This window comes from Colossoma macropomum, unplaced genomic scaffold (genome assembly GCF_904425465.1).
Source record: "Colossoma macropomum unplaced genomic scaffold, Colossoma_macropomum, whole genome shotgun sequence".
Classification (NCBI taxonomy): Eukaryota; Metazoa; Chordata; class Actinopteri; order Characiformes; family Serrasalmidae; genus Colossoma; species Colossoma macropomum.
Genome location: NW_023494784.1, coordinates 1904854 through 1920325, shown reverse-complemented (window position 1 = coordinate 1920325; position 15472 = coordinate 1904854). Strand labels below are relative to the sequence as shown.

At 41.4% G+C, this 15472-nt stretch overlaps 1 protein-coding gene across 1 annotated transcript in view; it reads right to left on the bottom strand.

Annotated features, from left to right (window-relative positions):
• Positions 1–930: 930 nt before the first annotated feature.
• The window catches only part of glra2 (glycine receptor, alpha 2), a 33983-nt gene continuing 19441 nt past the window's right edge, over positions 931–15472 (bottom strand). The window contains exons 6-8 of the mRNA XM_036572967.1: positions 13989–14203; positions 4674–4823; positions 931–1247 (exon numbers count right to left, since the gene is read on the bottom strand). Of these exons, the coding sequence (XP_036428860.1) occupies positions 972–1247; positions 4674–4823; positions 13989–14203 (641 nt within the window). The 3' untranslated portion in view covers positions 931–971. The remainder of the gene's footprint in view (positions 1248–4673; positions 4824–13988; positions 14204–15472) is intronic.

Sequence of the window (15472 nt, the reverse complement as noted above, 5' to 3'; positions counted from 1 at the left end):
CGTTGTGCGAAAGATAATATTCATACGCATGTTTATGTTGTCAAATCATAACCCAGCGTTTAAGAAACACTGTCTCAGACAGTGTCAGCAGAATTTCTCCTTGTGTTTGCTGGTGCAGGCAAACTTGTCGCTGTAGAATCGAAAGCTTTGGAGCCGACTCTCGATTCCCGAATGCCTGGAATCGAGGAATTGATTCTTTTTGGGATCGAATGAAAGCCAGACCCACCTGCTTTCATCAACACTTATCTAAAAAATCTGCTTCCTGTTTCACCAGTTTTCACATTTCTCCTTCAATAAACCAACTTTTCCACCTCATCCAAGCATAAAAACCTGTTTTTTTTGCAATATTTTGGCATTTTTAAAACATTTCTGGCTTTTCTATCCTGTTTTTTATGCACATTTTTAAAACTTGCAAAAAAGGTGAATAAAAAAGCGCAAAAAGCCAGCAGGCCTCAGAAACAGGCCTGTCAGAGCATCTCTAGATCCAGAGGCTACAGACTTCCAGCACTCATTGGTCACATCCAGATACTAATTGGGACGATTTCATTGAAGACTGCATTGACTGTGTCCTATTAATTTCGGTCACTGTGATTGTTTCACCAAATATAGTTATAAATCCTCTTTATTTACACCCTGACCTTAAACCTCCCAGCCATTGTTTCAATTCATAACCAATGTGCCAAAACAAACCGTGGCACTGTCCAGTTACTTCTGGACTGCACTGTGCTTTGTAAGGAATAGCTCTTCTAAATTACTCAACATGTTCTCCTTCACTTCAGCGCACTGGCTGCCTTTGGAACGTTCTGCATCATCGTCCAACAATCGTCCACCATTCAGTTCATGCTTTTATCCCTGATTGAAAACGAGACACCTCCGCAGAAATCAGCCTCCTCCCACACCGAGCTTTTCCTCGTTTGCCGTTTCTCCGCAGAAGCGACGGAGGATCGCCGGTTCCGAAGCATGCGCGGCCGCTACACTTTGGCGGCGGTCCCGTGTCGGATTATTTTGTAAGTGATCCAGTAGAAGATGTTGAAGATGAGGAAGGCCAGAGGGAAGGCCGCTCGGGAGATGGTGTCGATTCTCTTCGCTCTGTCCACGAACTTCTTCCTGTTGTGCTCGGCGTCCCTCAGGATGGACGGCTGCTGGACGGCGTTAGCCGTGGCGCTTTTCACCGCCGCGCCATCTTTCATGCACGGAGCCATGCTGTAGCCGGAGAAATGGAAACGTCCCTCCCTCAGCTCCTCCTCCTGGACATCCACAGCAAAAAAGAACAGCCATCATTCATTCGTGACGGGACACGAAAACAGACAAACAGAACAGGAAAAACATGACCGATGCCACAGGCTAGCTCGTTAAGGAGCATGCAGTTTTAATAAAGAAGCTCGCTTGGCTAATTTGCGGTGAGTTCTTAATGAGCAGAATGAAGCATTTGTCTTTTTCATCCCTCTTTTCTCCTTTTTGGCTGGAATTAGCCAAACCGTGTCTCAGGTGTTGTGCCCGAAACTTTCCTGAAGCCTGTAGGGGTGCAGAAGTTCCTCGCTACAAATTAGCGCCAGTCGCCAACTGAAGCTTTTTCATTTATTTAACCATCCAGAGGAATCCCCGAGGACAGCCTGACACACTTTTCAATAACACGGACTGACCTCATTGTTCGCTCCTCTAATGCTGTGTTTATTACGGTTTACCTAAAAGTGGAGAGATGATTTTTTCCGCAGCATTAATTCCAGCGTCTCGCGTCCAGAGAGGAGCTCTTAAGAGGAGCTCAGGCTTGCCTGCTTCATTTGCATTCAAAATACCCTGCAAGCGCCTTCAGAACGTCGGAACTGAATTAGTTCAGACTGCAGTCCTACAATAAAAAATATTATAAATACTCAGACCTTAGATTTTTACAAGGATTATGTTCTGATCCTTTTAAGCCCAAGACATTACTAGAGATAGTAATAAGATGAATATATACAAAATCATCATTTATATGGTACTTTCTGTTAAGAGTTAACAGTTCCAAAACTCTAACCCCCAAATTTACAATTACTTATTATTTTTAAAGATCTTTTTCAGTTTTTTAAAGTGAAGCTAAAAGATTTTGATTTATCATAGGTTTCATTTTTAAATAAAAACTTTTTTCATGTCACTACCGAGTTTTACTCTGTCTATCTAATCTAGGCGGAGACTCATTTTAGCCACGCCCCACATTTCAGAGCAGGGAAGTGAGGCTGCATCTCTGTCCCTCATGGCCACATGGTGAGCAGTTAGATCCCATTGTTTTGAACTAAATGTGTCCCAAAATTGGTGTAGTGTAGTGTAGTGTAGTGTAGTGGGTAACACCACTGTCTTCTGCGCTATAGACTGGGGTTCAATCCCCACCTGGGTAGTCACCCTACACTATACCAATAAGAGTCCTTGGGCAAGACTCCTAACACTACCTTCACCTACCTGTGAATGATGATCAAACTGTAAGTTGCTCTGAATAAGAGCAATGCTAAATATTGTAAATGTAAAGTCTGAAACTCAGCACATTAACGATTGTCACTACAGCAACACATATTGTCTTCAGTTCGGTAAACCTTTGTTGTTTCAATGGAAAATATGATGATTTTATGTGTGAACAGCTGTTCAAAGCTGTTTGCTGGTCATGTACTGGCTGTGTTTTGTAGTTCTACTCAAAATTAGATAAAATTGTCACTACTGGAACGGTAAAGTTTTGGAAGTGTTATAAAATGGGACGTTCAATCATTTGGTTTAAATTAATATAAACATACTTAAGGTATAGGGTCACGCAAAAGGATTCCTGTAATAAAAAATATTAAATACTCAGACCTTTTACAAGGATTATGTTCTGATCTATTTAAGGCATTATTAGAGATAGTAATAAGCTAAATATATATATATACAATAATCATTTATACGGTACTTTCTTTTGAGAGGTAACTGTCCCAAACCCTAACCCCTAAATTTACACTTCTGAATATAATACTTACATTTTTTTTCTATTTTCTTTTTTTAAGTAAAGGTAAAAAATTCAGATTTCAGTTTAATTTTTAAATAAAGAAATGAAACACAAAGAGTTTTAGTCTATAGGCAGAGGCTCATTTTAGCCACCCCCTGCATTTCAGGGAAGGAAGTGAGGCTGCATCCCTGTCCCTCATGGCCACATGGTGAGCAGTTAGATCCCATTGTTTTGAGGTAAATTTGTCCAAAGTCTGACAATCAGTGTGGAACATTAAGAGTTGTCACTACTGAAACACATATTGTCTTCAGTTCAGTAAACTTTTTGTTTTAATGAACAATGTGATGATTTTATGTTTGTACAGCTGTTCAAAGCTGTTTGCTGGTCAGGTACTGGCTGCGTTTTTGAGTTCTACTCAAAATTAGATAAAACTACTGAAACAATTGGTAAAGTTTTGGAAGCGTTATTATTGTATTGGGAATGACAAAATGGAACATTGAGTCATTTGGTTGAAATTAATATTAACATCTTCAGGTTTAGGGTCACTCAAAGCAAAAGGAGTTAACAGTCCAAAATGTGTTTTCATCTCTGATTTCGTTTGGTAGAATGATCCGTATACAGTGCTGTGCAAAAGTCGGACCACCTTATATTCATTTAAATTCCAGGTCATTAAGTACGAGTTAATTATTTTTCAGGAGATATTTCTGAGGAGATTAGATATAAGATAATCCAATTGGATGAGAAATAAGTTCTCAGAACTGGGGTTTAAAAAATGATCAACAGCTACGGAGGATCCTAACAACCACCTGGAAGACCTGGTGGACCCCAAAACTGCCCCCATCTGATAAACTGCACTTAAAGCTGCTTCAGATCTGAAAACATCCACAGGTGTTTCTGTCCATCCTTCCACTGTGAGAAGACGACTCAGCGCTGTGGGTCTGAAAGGATGTGTAGCTGATCAAGAAGAACCTCACTGAGAAAAGGAGACGGACACATCAAACAAAGAAGCTGAACGACGGACTGACCACCCCAGAGTCCAGACCTCAACACCACTGAATGTGTTTGATTACTTCAGAAAAGAGTCTGCAGATTCTTTGAGGAGCTGAAAGTGAGTCTCCTGAAGAGAATGGAAGCTGGAATAAAGGTGAACACTGAACACTAGTTGTTGAGGCTTTTCTGTAATTTTCTGTCTCTGCTTCTTTTCCTGGTGCTGAACTTGTACTCAATACTCAATAGCCATTTTCACTGGCAATGAAATAATGAAAGGTGGTCTCTGACTGTTGCAGTACTGTACACTGATGCCACTTCGCTCCAGAGGTCTACACAGTTCATTATTAAGCCAGAGACTGCTTTTGATTGAGTAAATTATTCATTACTTCAGAGTTAATGCTTCCCTGTCTGTGAGGATAATGCTTATCCCTTTTAGCCGGCACCGCTCGATTTAGTTTTTGAACAGCGACAAATTGACTGCTTGCCAAATGATGGCGCCTTGCATCATCAGAAGAAGCCTGTGCTGCTCCTCACTCAGGAGAGCCGACGGCTCACAGATCTGCCGCAGCCTTTCCTGCCTTTTGCAGTGCTGCACTGATGTTCGCACCCTGTCTCTGGACATTAGTGTTTGTACACTGATTCGGAGCGTTGCTGGTGTTGGAGAGCCGTTTCGGCGTGTCAGCTCTGGCTGTTTGGACTTAGCTTCTATTTCACATTATTAGATCAGTGTTGGTACCTTGAGATTTCGCTTTTGCCTTCGTTTCAGCCGGAGGAACTCTTTCTGTTGCCTGGATACAAAGTTCACTCCCGCGTATTCCAGCAAAGCGGCGAAGACGAACAGCAGACACACCGCCATCCAGATGTCGATGGCCTTCACATAGGAAACCTGTACAAGCAGAAATACCAGTTTAGTACTGCACTCTCAGAAATAAAGGTACTAGACTGTCACTGGGTCAGTTCCCCTCTAGTCACTGGGGTGGAACCCTCAAGGCTCCATCTCAGTACCTTTAGTCAGGGAACATAACTGAACCATAATCCACTGAAATGATATGTTCTAAGCTGTACTGACTCCACACACCCCGTCTCGTCTCCAGGCTTTTATTTTACTGTTCTGTTTAAAACATTCAGTTATGAAAAGGTACAAATACGAACTTTTCACCTGGAAAAACTTATTTAAGGTTCACCTTAAAACCACTGTTGGAGCTTTAAGGGAACAATTATTTTGTTGGTACCTTAATGATCGAAAAATGTACCTGAACAGAACCTTTATTTCTAACAGTGTGCATCTCACGTCGAATGGATTCTGTACTTTTCTCATGCATGATCTTTCCACAAGAACCTTTAGACCAGAGGTCCCTTATAGGACCAAGACGCTGTCCTATGCGGACCTGGACCCATAACCAATAAACTATGGAGAATTATTTGAATTTGATGGGGTGGTCCTGTTTTAATCGGCGTAACTTTTCTAGCCTTTACAGTACGGCTTTAGCAGCCCGGGAGACTCACAGACCAATCACATGCGGTGTAAAAATCACACATGATGCTACTCAGCCAATCAGATCTGTGCATTACGATGAGCACTGAGACTCGAGTGAGTGACGCACACACAGGGGAGGGACGAGGCGAGAAACAGCAGTAGGAGAAGAAAGTGAGTCAGAGGGAAGTTATTTCAGATGGCAGTAAAAAAGAGAAAACTGACACTAAATATTGTTGAAATATGACTGAATTGGACTTTATTTGATTTGACATTCAGTTGTTGACTGTATAAGATGTTGATATTCCTACTAGGCTACTTCAGTAAACAGTATATGGCACTGAATCATGATGCAAGTTAGACATGATGATGTTCTGGACCTTTGCTTGAGGATCTTTTCTTTGACTGGACCTTACTGAATTTTAATTAAAGACCTCTGCTTTAGGCGTTTTGACCTGTTATTGTTGTTATGTTATACATTCATTTTACATTACATGTACATTGAGAGTTAATCTGAAATCAGAATCAACTCATACCGGCTCCCCGGTCATATTAAAGGGCCCATATCCTCCTTGTTTTTACATGGCCGTTTTCCAACCTCTCTTTCTGTCTTAGAATGTTACTGTGCCTTTAAGTCATGTCAACTTCTCATCTGTTCGCGGGGTCTCCGTCTATCACACGATGCTACCAAGCTGCACTCTTAAAAAAGATGGTTCTGAACACTCAAAAGAACCATTTGCATGCTTGAATGGTCCTTTGCATGGTGAAATGGTTCTTCAGATTGATGGAGAATGTGTTGTATATGGTTCTATACAGAACCTTTTTGAAAAGGGTTCTTCTATTGTTACCAACTTGACATCATAACTATAGAAGAATGCATTTTGGTGCTTTGTAGAACTCTTTTCAAAAAGGTTCCTGCTATCCACCACAAGAGATGCTGATCAGGAAGTGACCCGATTGACCTCAACTGGTCCCAGATGAAAACAGGGTCCAGTTTATATATACTGTCAGTGTCTAAAGGCAGTTCACAAGCTCTGTGACATTAGGTTCAATGTACCCACTTAAATCTTAAAGCTGCACTATGTAAGATTTGGGGATTTGGAGACCTCTCTGGTGGAGATGCGTAATTGCACGCAATGTGCAGCAGAACATTTTGTAACATATGTTGTGCTCATGACCCCTTCCCCAAGTCAGTGAATAAGATGATAGGGCTAAGGGTTCTATGTAGAACCATGAGCACTCAAAGAACCATTTGCATGCTTAATTGGTTCTCTGCATGGTGAAATTGTTCTTCAGACCGATGGAGAATGTGTTGTATATGGTTCTATATAGAACCTTTTTGAAAAGGGTTCTTCTAATGTTACCAACTTGACATCATAGCAATAGAAGAACACATTTTGGTGCTTTGTAGAACTCTTTTCTAAAAGGTTCTGCACGTTCCTGCTATCCACCGCACGAGACACTGATCAGGAAGTGACCCGATTGACCTCACCTGGTCCCCATTGAAAACAGGGTCCAGTTTATATATACTGCCAGAGTCTAAAGGCAGTTCACAAGCTTTGTGACATTAGGTTTAATGTACCCACTTAAATCTTAAAGCTGCACTATATAAGATTTGGGGATTTGGAGACCTCTCTGGTGGAAAGGCGTAATTGCCCTTTTCAAAAAGGTTCTATAAAGATGTACAGCACATACATATACAGCACACTCTACATCAATCTGAGGAACACTTTCACCATGAAGAACCATCTTTTTTAAGAATGTGGGGGTAGGGCTGAACGATTCGGGGAAAATATCTAATTGAAAACTAATTTTTCTGACCAATATTGTGATTTAAATGGCAAAGCCTGGTTCTTTTTATGTCCATGAAGACCAAAATGGCTTGAGCTGAATATTTTGTGCCAGACTGCCAGTTAGTTGAGGTTGTGATGTCACAGCACAAGGGTGTTTGGTTGCTTCTGGTTGGTGTAACTCATCTACAGGCAGCCCCCAGCTTCTGCCTTCCGACACGTGAGCTGCTGCACGAGGGGCATCATCATTTAAGATCATTTAAGAGAAGCTCTGCCTTCACTTCCATCATTTCAGGGTGTCTTCAGTCCAAAAAAGACACATCTGAGCCATTTACATCACAATATGACCTACAGAAACTGGACTCTTTCATACACAGGCTTGACAATCCCTTTACAGCAGGGGTCTGTAATCATATCCACAGTGGGCTGGTGTGGCCGCTTGTTTTCATTCCAACAGAGCAGGAGCTCACATGGTCAGTTGTTTGAAGACTGACCGATTGATTAAACAAGGGGAATCAGTTGTGCTCCTGCTTGTTTGCAGTGAAAACCAGCTAAGACTGGACGCCTCTGCTTCACAGCTTCAAAATTAATGTTTTTTCTGTGAAAGTACAGAAAATAATGTGATAAATCTGCAACTTGAAAGACTGCACTGTTATGAAGTAGAAGCTCTCCAGTAATGTAAACCACAGTGTGGATTCACTGTAAAAGAGCAATAATAATAATAATAATAATAATAATAATAATAATATTCATTTACTGTCACTAAGACCCATTCATGGTGGAGGAATACATGCAGGACGTTGTGAGACAAAATAGTATCAAAAAGAAACATGGTAATATTTTTCAGATTTACATTCCATATAAACTCAGAAGACTCGTGTAGGTTCACTGGTGGTTCTGGATAGTAAATAAAATGTCTATATTTGTGTTGTAGTCATGGCGACCCCTGGTTCCTATCACCACCACTGTAAAGACATCTGAACCATTTCACACCAAACCACTCTGAATCACTCTGATTACATCTCACACACTGAGTTATGCAGAAAAATAGGCAGGATTCCCCTTTAAAGGGCACCAAGAAGGCGACTGGCTCCTTTAATTGAAGGAGGCCTTCTGTGATGCGGGCGCCGTGCTGAGCGATATAAGCTGTTCCATTCATATTTCAGTCAGTGAACTATCTCCTCCTGTGATAACGTCTCTGCTGACTGAGACTGATCTCTCAGCCGAGAGCGAAACTCTGCTCGCGTTGAATGTTAAAGCAAGTCACGTCAAAATGCTGAGCTTTTAAGAATTCATTTTTCTGTGGGATTCAGTTTCACTAAATTATTTTGTATGCTATAAATAACTATGCTTCTTTATGGCATACGGTTACTGCTTTAGAAATGTAGACTTGCTGGACTTTTGGTCCATTTACTTTATATGGTCAAAAGTATGTGGACATGCGTCTTAAGTATTGTTTCTGATATTTCTGCGCAGCTAAATCTGCCCCGGTCAACTGTAAGTGCTATTATTGTGATATAGAAGCGACAGCAGCTCAGCCACGAAGCATTAGACCAGAGTGGGGATGCCGAAAGCTAAAGTGAGTAAAAATCATCTTTCTTCTGTTGCATCACTCTCACATCACTACAGAGTCCTAAACTGACTCTGGAAGCAACCTCAGCACAAGACCTGAACATCAGGAGCTTCATGGAATGGGTTTACATGACTGAGCAGCTGCACACAAGCCTAAGATCACTATGCGCAATGCCAAGCGTCGGCTGGAGTGGTGTAAAGCGCCGCCACTGGACTCTGGAGCAGTGGAACTGTGTTCTCTGGAGTGATGAATCAGCTTCTCTATCTGTCAGTCTGATGATGAATCTGGGTTTGGTGGATGTCAGGAGAACGTTACCTACCGGAATGCAGAGCCAACAGTAGAGTTTGGTGGAGGAGGGATGATGGGCTGGGGCTGTTTTTCAGGGTTTGGGCTCTCAGTTCCAGTGAAGGGTGATGTTGATGGGTTTTTATTGCAGTTTATTGCCTAAGAGTTAATACGGCTGGCTTTACTTTCATGCAACTTTAGTTGCTTGAAACTTACATGCAACTAAATTGCTCTTGACTTGCATAACGTAAAGCATCCTGCGAGTCATTTGAAATTCAGCCGCAACAGTTGCAAACATCTCAACTTCTGTTTCATGAAACAGCCAATCAAAAAAAGGCATCAGAAATCAGAAAATGAAACAGAAGATGATTTATTGGCTGGTTGGAAATGAGACTCCCCACTAAAAGCCACTTTTAGGGCTTTTAATTTGTAAAATGCAATTTCAGCCTAATCGAGTACTCTTAAGGAGCTGCAGACACCATTTCCAGCATAAACGTATCTCCTCTTTTATGTCTACCCAAACTGCATTCACTTGCATCTTTCTTTTGGCTCGTGCTCATTGTTTATCTGATAAGTCTGGGATTTCCCGACTAATCAGGACTTTGATCACAGATCTGATGAGCTTGTGAGGAAGCTAAGTTTTCTCCATCGCCTCTCCTGCGGAGTCGCGCTACGTCTGAGGGAAAATAACACATCCACGGCTCTAATGCTCCATTATGCTGCTGCCACGTCCGCCCACGCTGATCTGCATACGCTATTATATATCTCCAGTTTGTAATCAAAGCATGGCATGATTAAGGCTTTATTGGCTGTCGAGTAATGAGCGCCTTCATTTCCGAGCGATCACTTGAAAATCAGATTAGCATAATGACACATGCATTTATTTATTACAGTTATGGCTGTTAAATTGAATTCAAGGGCAAACCGATGATTAGGCTAGGCGAGCGGCGCACGCTAACCGCCACGCTCGTGCTTCTGATCTGTTTCGGAAAGGTTAAGTGGAGCTGACCATTGAAAAACAATAACAAACAAACAAAAGCAGGAGAAGCCGCACACTGAGCCTTTTGTTGCATTGAACGTGAGCCCTCAAAGTCCTCTTCGCTAAATATTCATCAGTTCATGCTCCTTTGATTTGAGTTTGTGACGTAGGACTCATGGGTCACGTGCAACCCAGCGTGTGGGATTCGGGCTGATCATCCAGAGATGACTCACTGCTCCTGAAGTGGTTCTCACAGGCTTTGGAGTAGCAGAACATTTAAGCCCAAATCTGAACCATGAACAGCGCTAATTTTACAGTCAGGAGCGGAAAAAGTCAAAAAAGAAAGTGAAAGTATGAATACTGCATCAAAATCTTAAAAATGGAAGTTAAAGTGGAAGTATAGAGCCAAAATGTACTTTGGGGGGAAGTAAAAAAGAAACAGTCTACATTTCTAAATCGGTAACTCCTTTACTTAATGGGAATCCCATACACTCTTAAAAACCATCAAGGGTTCTTTGGTAAGGAAAACAGTTCTATATAGAACCATGAACCCTACTGAAACTTTTTGAAAAGGGTTCTATATAGCACCTTTTGGGTGGAGCACCTCCTCAGAGCTAGAGCTCATCTGAATTGTAATGACACACAGTGGAAATGTGAACTGTGGTCTGAAGAGTCAAACTTTCAGAATGTTAATGGAAATACCGACGTCATGCTCTCTGGGCCAAAGAAATAAAAGAACATCCTGATTGTTACCAGCATAACATTCAAAAGCCATGGTCTGTTGTGGTTTTGGGGGTATTAGTGGGTGACGCAAAAACCTCGTATCTCCATTTTTGTCATTTTTCAGTTTTTGACATAATTTAAAAATACCTGTTGTTCTTTATATTGTGTGTAAATTTTATGATGAATGGACCAAAAGAAATGACCCAAAATGACTTGGAAAAAGGTTTGGTTCCATTGACTTACGTTAAAAGTAAAGTATGTTTTTTCCTTCTCCTGTAAAGTTATAATTTTGGAGATATGAGGTTTTCTTCCCACAACAGCGATATGCTGCCTTCTAGACAGCGTCTTTTTCAGTGATGTCTATGCTTTATGTTCAAAGCTGATGTAACATAGTGGTAAATGTGCTCCTCTCCCAAGTTTTTTGCAATATGTTGCAAGCATCAAATTTAGAATGAACATATATTGGCAAAAAACAATGAGGTTCATAAGGTAAAAAATCAAATATTGTGTTTTTTTTCAGTGTAATACAGGTCAAACAGAATTGCTTGTTTGAACAAACACCGTACGGTTGTTTGAATCAGCCCCAAAAGCACAAGTTCACTATTCCCGCATAGGCTCTACGATCGTGCATGGTTCTAGCTTTAAAACTGCAACCTGTGAAAATGTCACAAAAAATGTAGAATAATAAAATGAAGAACAGCGAACCACTATGTAACAACTCTTGAATTCCAGTGTAAAAAGCCTTTTTCCAGAGGTTTTTATAAACAATGCAGCTAAACGAGTGCTAGATTGCAATGAACATCTGTTTTTGTCTCACCTCGAGTTTTTTGAACCCTTAGAGGTGGAAATACAGGAAACGTCAAGTTTGAAAGTCTCGTCTGAACACAGCATTAGCACTGCTACCATCTTGGTGACGCTAAAACCCAACTCAAACAATAACAGGTCATCAGCTTTGTCTGGACAGAGGACCACGCGCTCCCAGGCCACCTGTTCAGCTTTATGTAAGTGTTCTATAACAAATAACACTGTATTGATTGTATTGACTGACGTGTGCAAATCACACTTAACGATCACCGGCTCACAATTTTACGCTTCGTTCATTAACAGCGTGCTGGCTGAGTTTCCGATAATTACACACTTAATGACTCCTTACACAGAAGGTCAATATTGAACAGCATGAATATGCAAATTAAGAACACGGAGTTAGGCAGCTGTAAATCAGACATAAAGAACCGAAGCCTCAGAGGGATTAGAACACTTTTACACACTCTGAGAAAAATGAGTCGCTAGTGAATTAACCCCAATCTCTCGAAAGTCTCTGAGGTCCCAGGAGTGGAACACTTGGTAAAAGAGTCCCAGTGGGAAACAGGTTTGAACACCAGCTGTGCTAGATGCCGATACTTCATTCATACACCTAGAACCCATTTATTCCAAACAGCCATCTTCTTGTAAACACTCATGTAAAGCTGGTGTGGAAATTAATAACGCCACCTAAACCATGGTTTTTGAGATGGTAGCCATGTTTTGAATGGAACAGGAAAAAGAAGAAACAGCACAAGCCATTGGTTATTGTATATAAGATGATTTGCATTTTACATGAAGTAACCAGGTGTAAACGTGGTATGAATTGCCAATTTATTAGCTCCACATTCCTTGCAGCTCCCCTCTTTGGCCACTTTTGGAAACACCTAATATATACATGCATTCATACCAGAGACACACCACCTGGTCAACAGGGTTCCTGTGGCCAGAAACTGACCAGTGATAAATGAGGAAGAATGCGGCTCATTAACTGTGCAACCTATGGGCTCCAGTCTGTAACTACACCTTCAAAGTGCAGTTACATGATAGATGTATACAACCCCATTTCCAAAAAGGTTGGGATACGGTGCAGATTGTAAATAAAAATGGAATGCATCGATATGAAAATCATATGAACCATATTTTTAAAGAAAATAGTACAAAGATAACATATCAAATGTTGAAACTAAGAAATTTTATTGTTTTTCGAAAAATATTTGCCCATTTTGAATTCGATGCCAACAACACATTCCAAAAAAGTTGGGACGGGGGCCTGTTTACCACTGTGATTCATTACCTCTTCTTTTAACAGCACTCTGTAAGCGTTTGGGAACTGAGGAGGACCAATTACTGTAGTTTTGAAAGTGAAATGTTTTCTCATTCTTGTTTGATACAGGATTTCAGCTGCTCATCAGTTCAGGGTCTCCTTTGTTGTATTTTTCATTTCATAATGAGCCAAATGTTTTCAGCGGTGACAGGTCTGGACTGCAGGCAGGTCAGTTTAGCACCCAGACTCATTTAATACGGAGCAATGCTGCTGTAATACATGCAGAATGTGGTTTTACATTGTCTTGCTGAAATAATCAAGGCCTTCCCTGAAAAAGACGTTGTCTGGATGGCAGCATATGTTGCCAAAACATGTATATATCGTTCAGCATTAATGGTGCCTTCACAGATGTGCATGTCACCCATACCATGTGCACTAATGCCCCCTACACCATCATGAATACTGGCTTTTGAACTGTGCACTGATAACAAGCTGAGTGGTCTTTAGCCTGGAGGACACAGTGTCCATGATTTCCAAAAAGAATTTCAAATGTTGATTCGTCGGACCACAGGACACTTTTCCACTTCTCCTCAGTCCATTTTAAATGAGCTCGGGCCCAGAGAAGGTGGCAGTGTTTCTGGATCCTGTTTATATATGATTTCTTCTTCACGTTTTAGAGTTTTAACTTGCATTTGTGGATGCAGTGATGAACTGTTTTCACAGACAGTGGTTTTCAGAAGTGTTTCTGAGCCCATGCAGTGATTTCCACTACAGAATCATGTCTGTTGTCAAGTAAGCACCAGGTGTTTTTTTTGGCATTACACAACTTTACCAGTCTTTTGTTGATCCCGTCCCAACAACAGGTTGTTGGCATCAAACTCTAAATGGGCATATATTTTTCAAAAAACAATATAATTTCTCAGTGTCAACATTTGATATGTTGTCTTTGTACTATTTTCAATTAAATACAGAATTTAAATGATTTGCACATCATTGCATTTTGTTTTTATTTACATTTTGCACAGCGTCCCAACTTTTTGGCAATGGGGTTGTAGAACAGCCAGTGATTCTAGCTACAAGGTAGCTAGATTCCATGTGACTGAGATCTTCCCCTCCGAGCTGAGCCTATCGATGTGCTGTTAGTGGAGTTTGAGCGTACCTTGGGCAGTGATGCTCTGGAGCCGGAGCTTTGTGTGGTCATGGTGAGGACGGTGGTGATGCCCAGGGCAACGCGGGCAGGAGCGGCGTCCATGTTAATCCAGAAGGAGACCCAGGAGAGGATGACGATGAGCAGGCTGGGGATGTACATCTGGATCAGGTAGTAACCCATCTGCCTCTCCAGCTTGAACTTCACCTCAATGCAGGTAAACTTACCTGGAAGCAGAGCAGAAGGAACCAACTGTTGTTCATTGGTTTGATTATCATTTTAAACAAAATTCCCATGAACTGGGTCCTGACTGGCTAGTGTGGGTCCTGACTGACTGGTGTGGGTCCTGACTGGCTAGTATGGGTCCTGACTGACTGGTGTGGGTCCTGACTGGCTAGTGTAGGTCCTGACTATCGGGTGTGGGTCCTGACTGGCTAGTGTGGGTCCTGTTTCCAGTTAGCCTTGTTTCCTGACCTTTGTAGTGTTTGGTGACTAGCACCGACATTAATATTAGCATTGCATCCTGACATGTTGTAATGTTTGGTAATTAGCATCAGCATTAGCATTGTGTCCTGACCTGTGGTGTATCGGTAGGTAATTAGCATTAGCGCTGTCCTGCGTTGTACTGTTTAGTGATTAGAATTAGCATTGCATCCTGACCTGTGTTGCAGTGTTCACTGATTAGCATCAATAGCATCGACAGCGTTAGCATTGTTTTCTGACCATTGTGTTGTAGTGTTTGGTGATTAGTAGCATTGTGTTCTAACTTGTGTGGTAGTGTTTGGTGGTTAGCAGCATTGTGTTGTAGTGTTTGGTGGTTAGCAGCATTGTGTTCTAACTTGTGTGGTAGTGTTTGGTGGTTAGCAGCATTGTGTTGTAGTGTTTGGTGATTAGTAGCATTGTGTTCTAACTCATGCTGTAGTGTTTGGTGGTTAGCAGCATTGTGTTCTAACTTGTGTTGTAGTGTTTGGTGGGTAGCAGCATTGTGTTCTAACTCATGCTGTAGTGTTTGGTGGTTAGCAGCATTGTGTTCTAACTTGTGTTGTAGTGTTTGGTGGTTAGCAGCATTGGTGTAGTGTTTGGTAATTAGTGCATTGTGTTCTAACTCATGCTGTAGTGTTTGGTGGTTAGCAGCATTGTGTTCTAACTCATGCTGTAGTGTTTGGTGGTTAGCAGCATTGTGTTCTAACTTGTGTGGTAGTGTTTGGTGGTTAGCAGCATTGTGTGGTAGTGTTTGGTGGTTAGCAGCATTGTGTTCTAACTTGTGCGGTAGTGTTTGGTGGTTAGCAGCATTGTGTTCTAACTTGTGTGGTAGTGTTTGGTGGTTAGCAGCATTGTGTTCTAACTTGTGTTGTAGTGTTTGGTGGTTAGCAGCATTGTGTTCTAACTTGTGTGGTAGTGTTTGGTGGTTAGCAGCATTGTGTTCTAACTTGTGTGGTAGTGTTTGGTGGTTAGCAGCATTGTTGTGTGTTTTGGTACAGCTTGTTTCTTGGTAT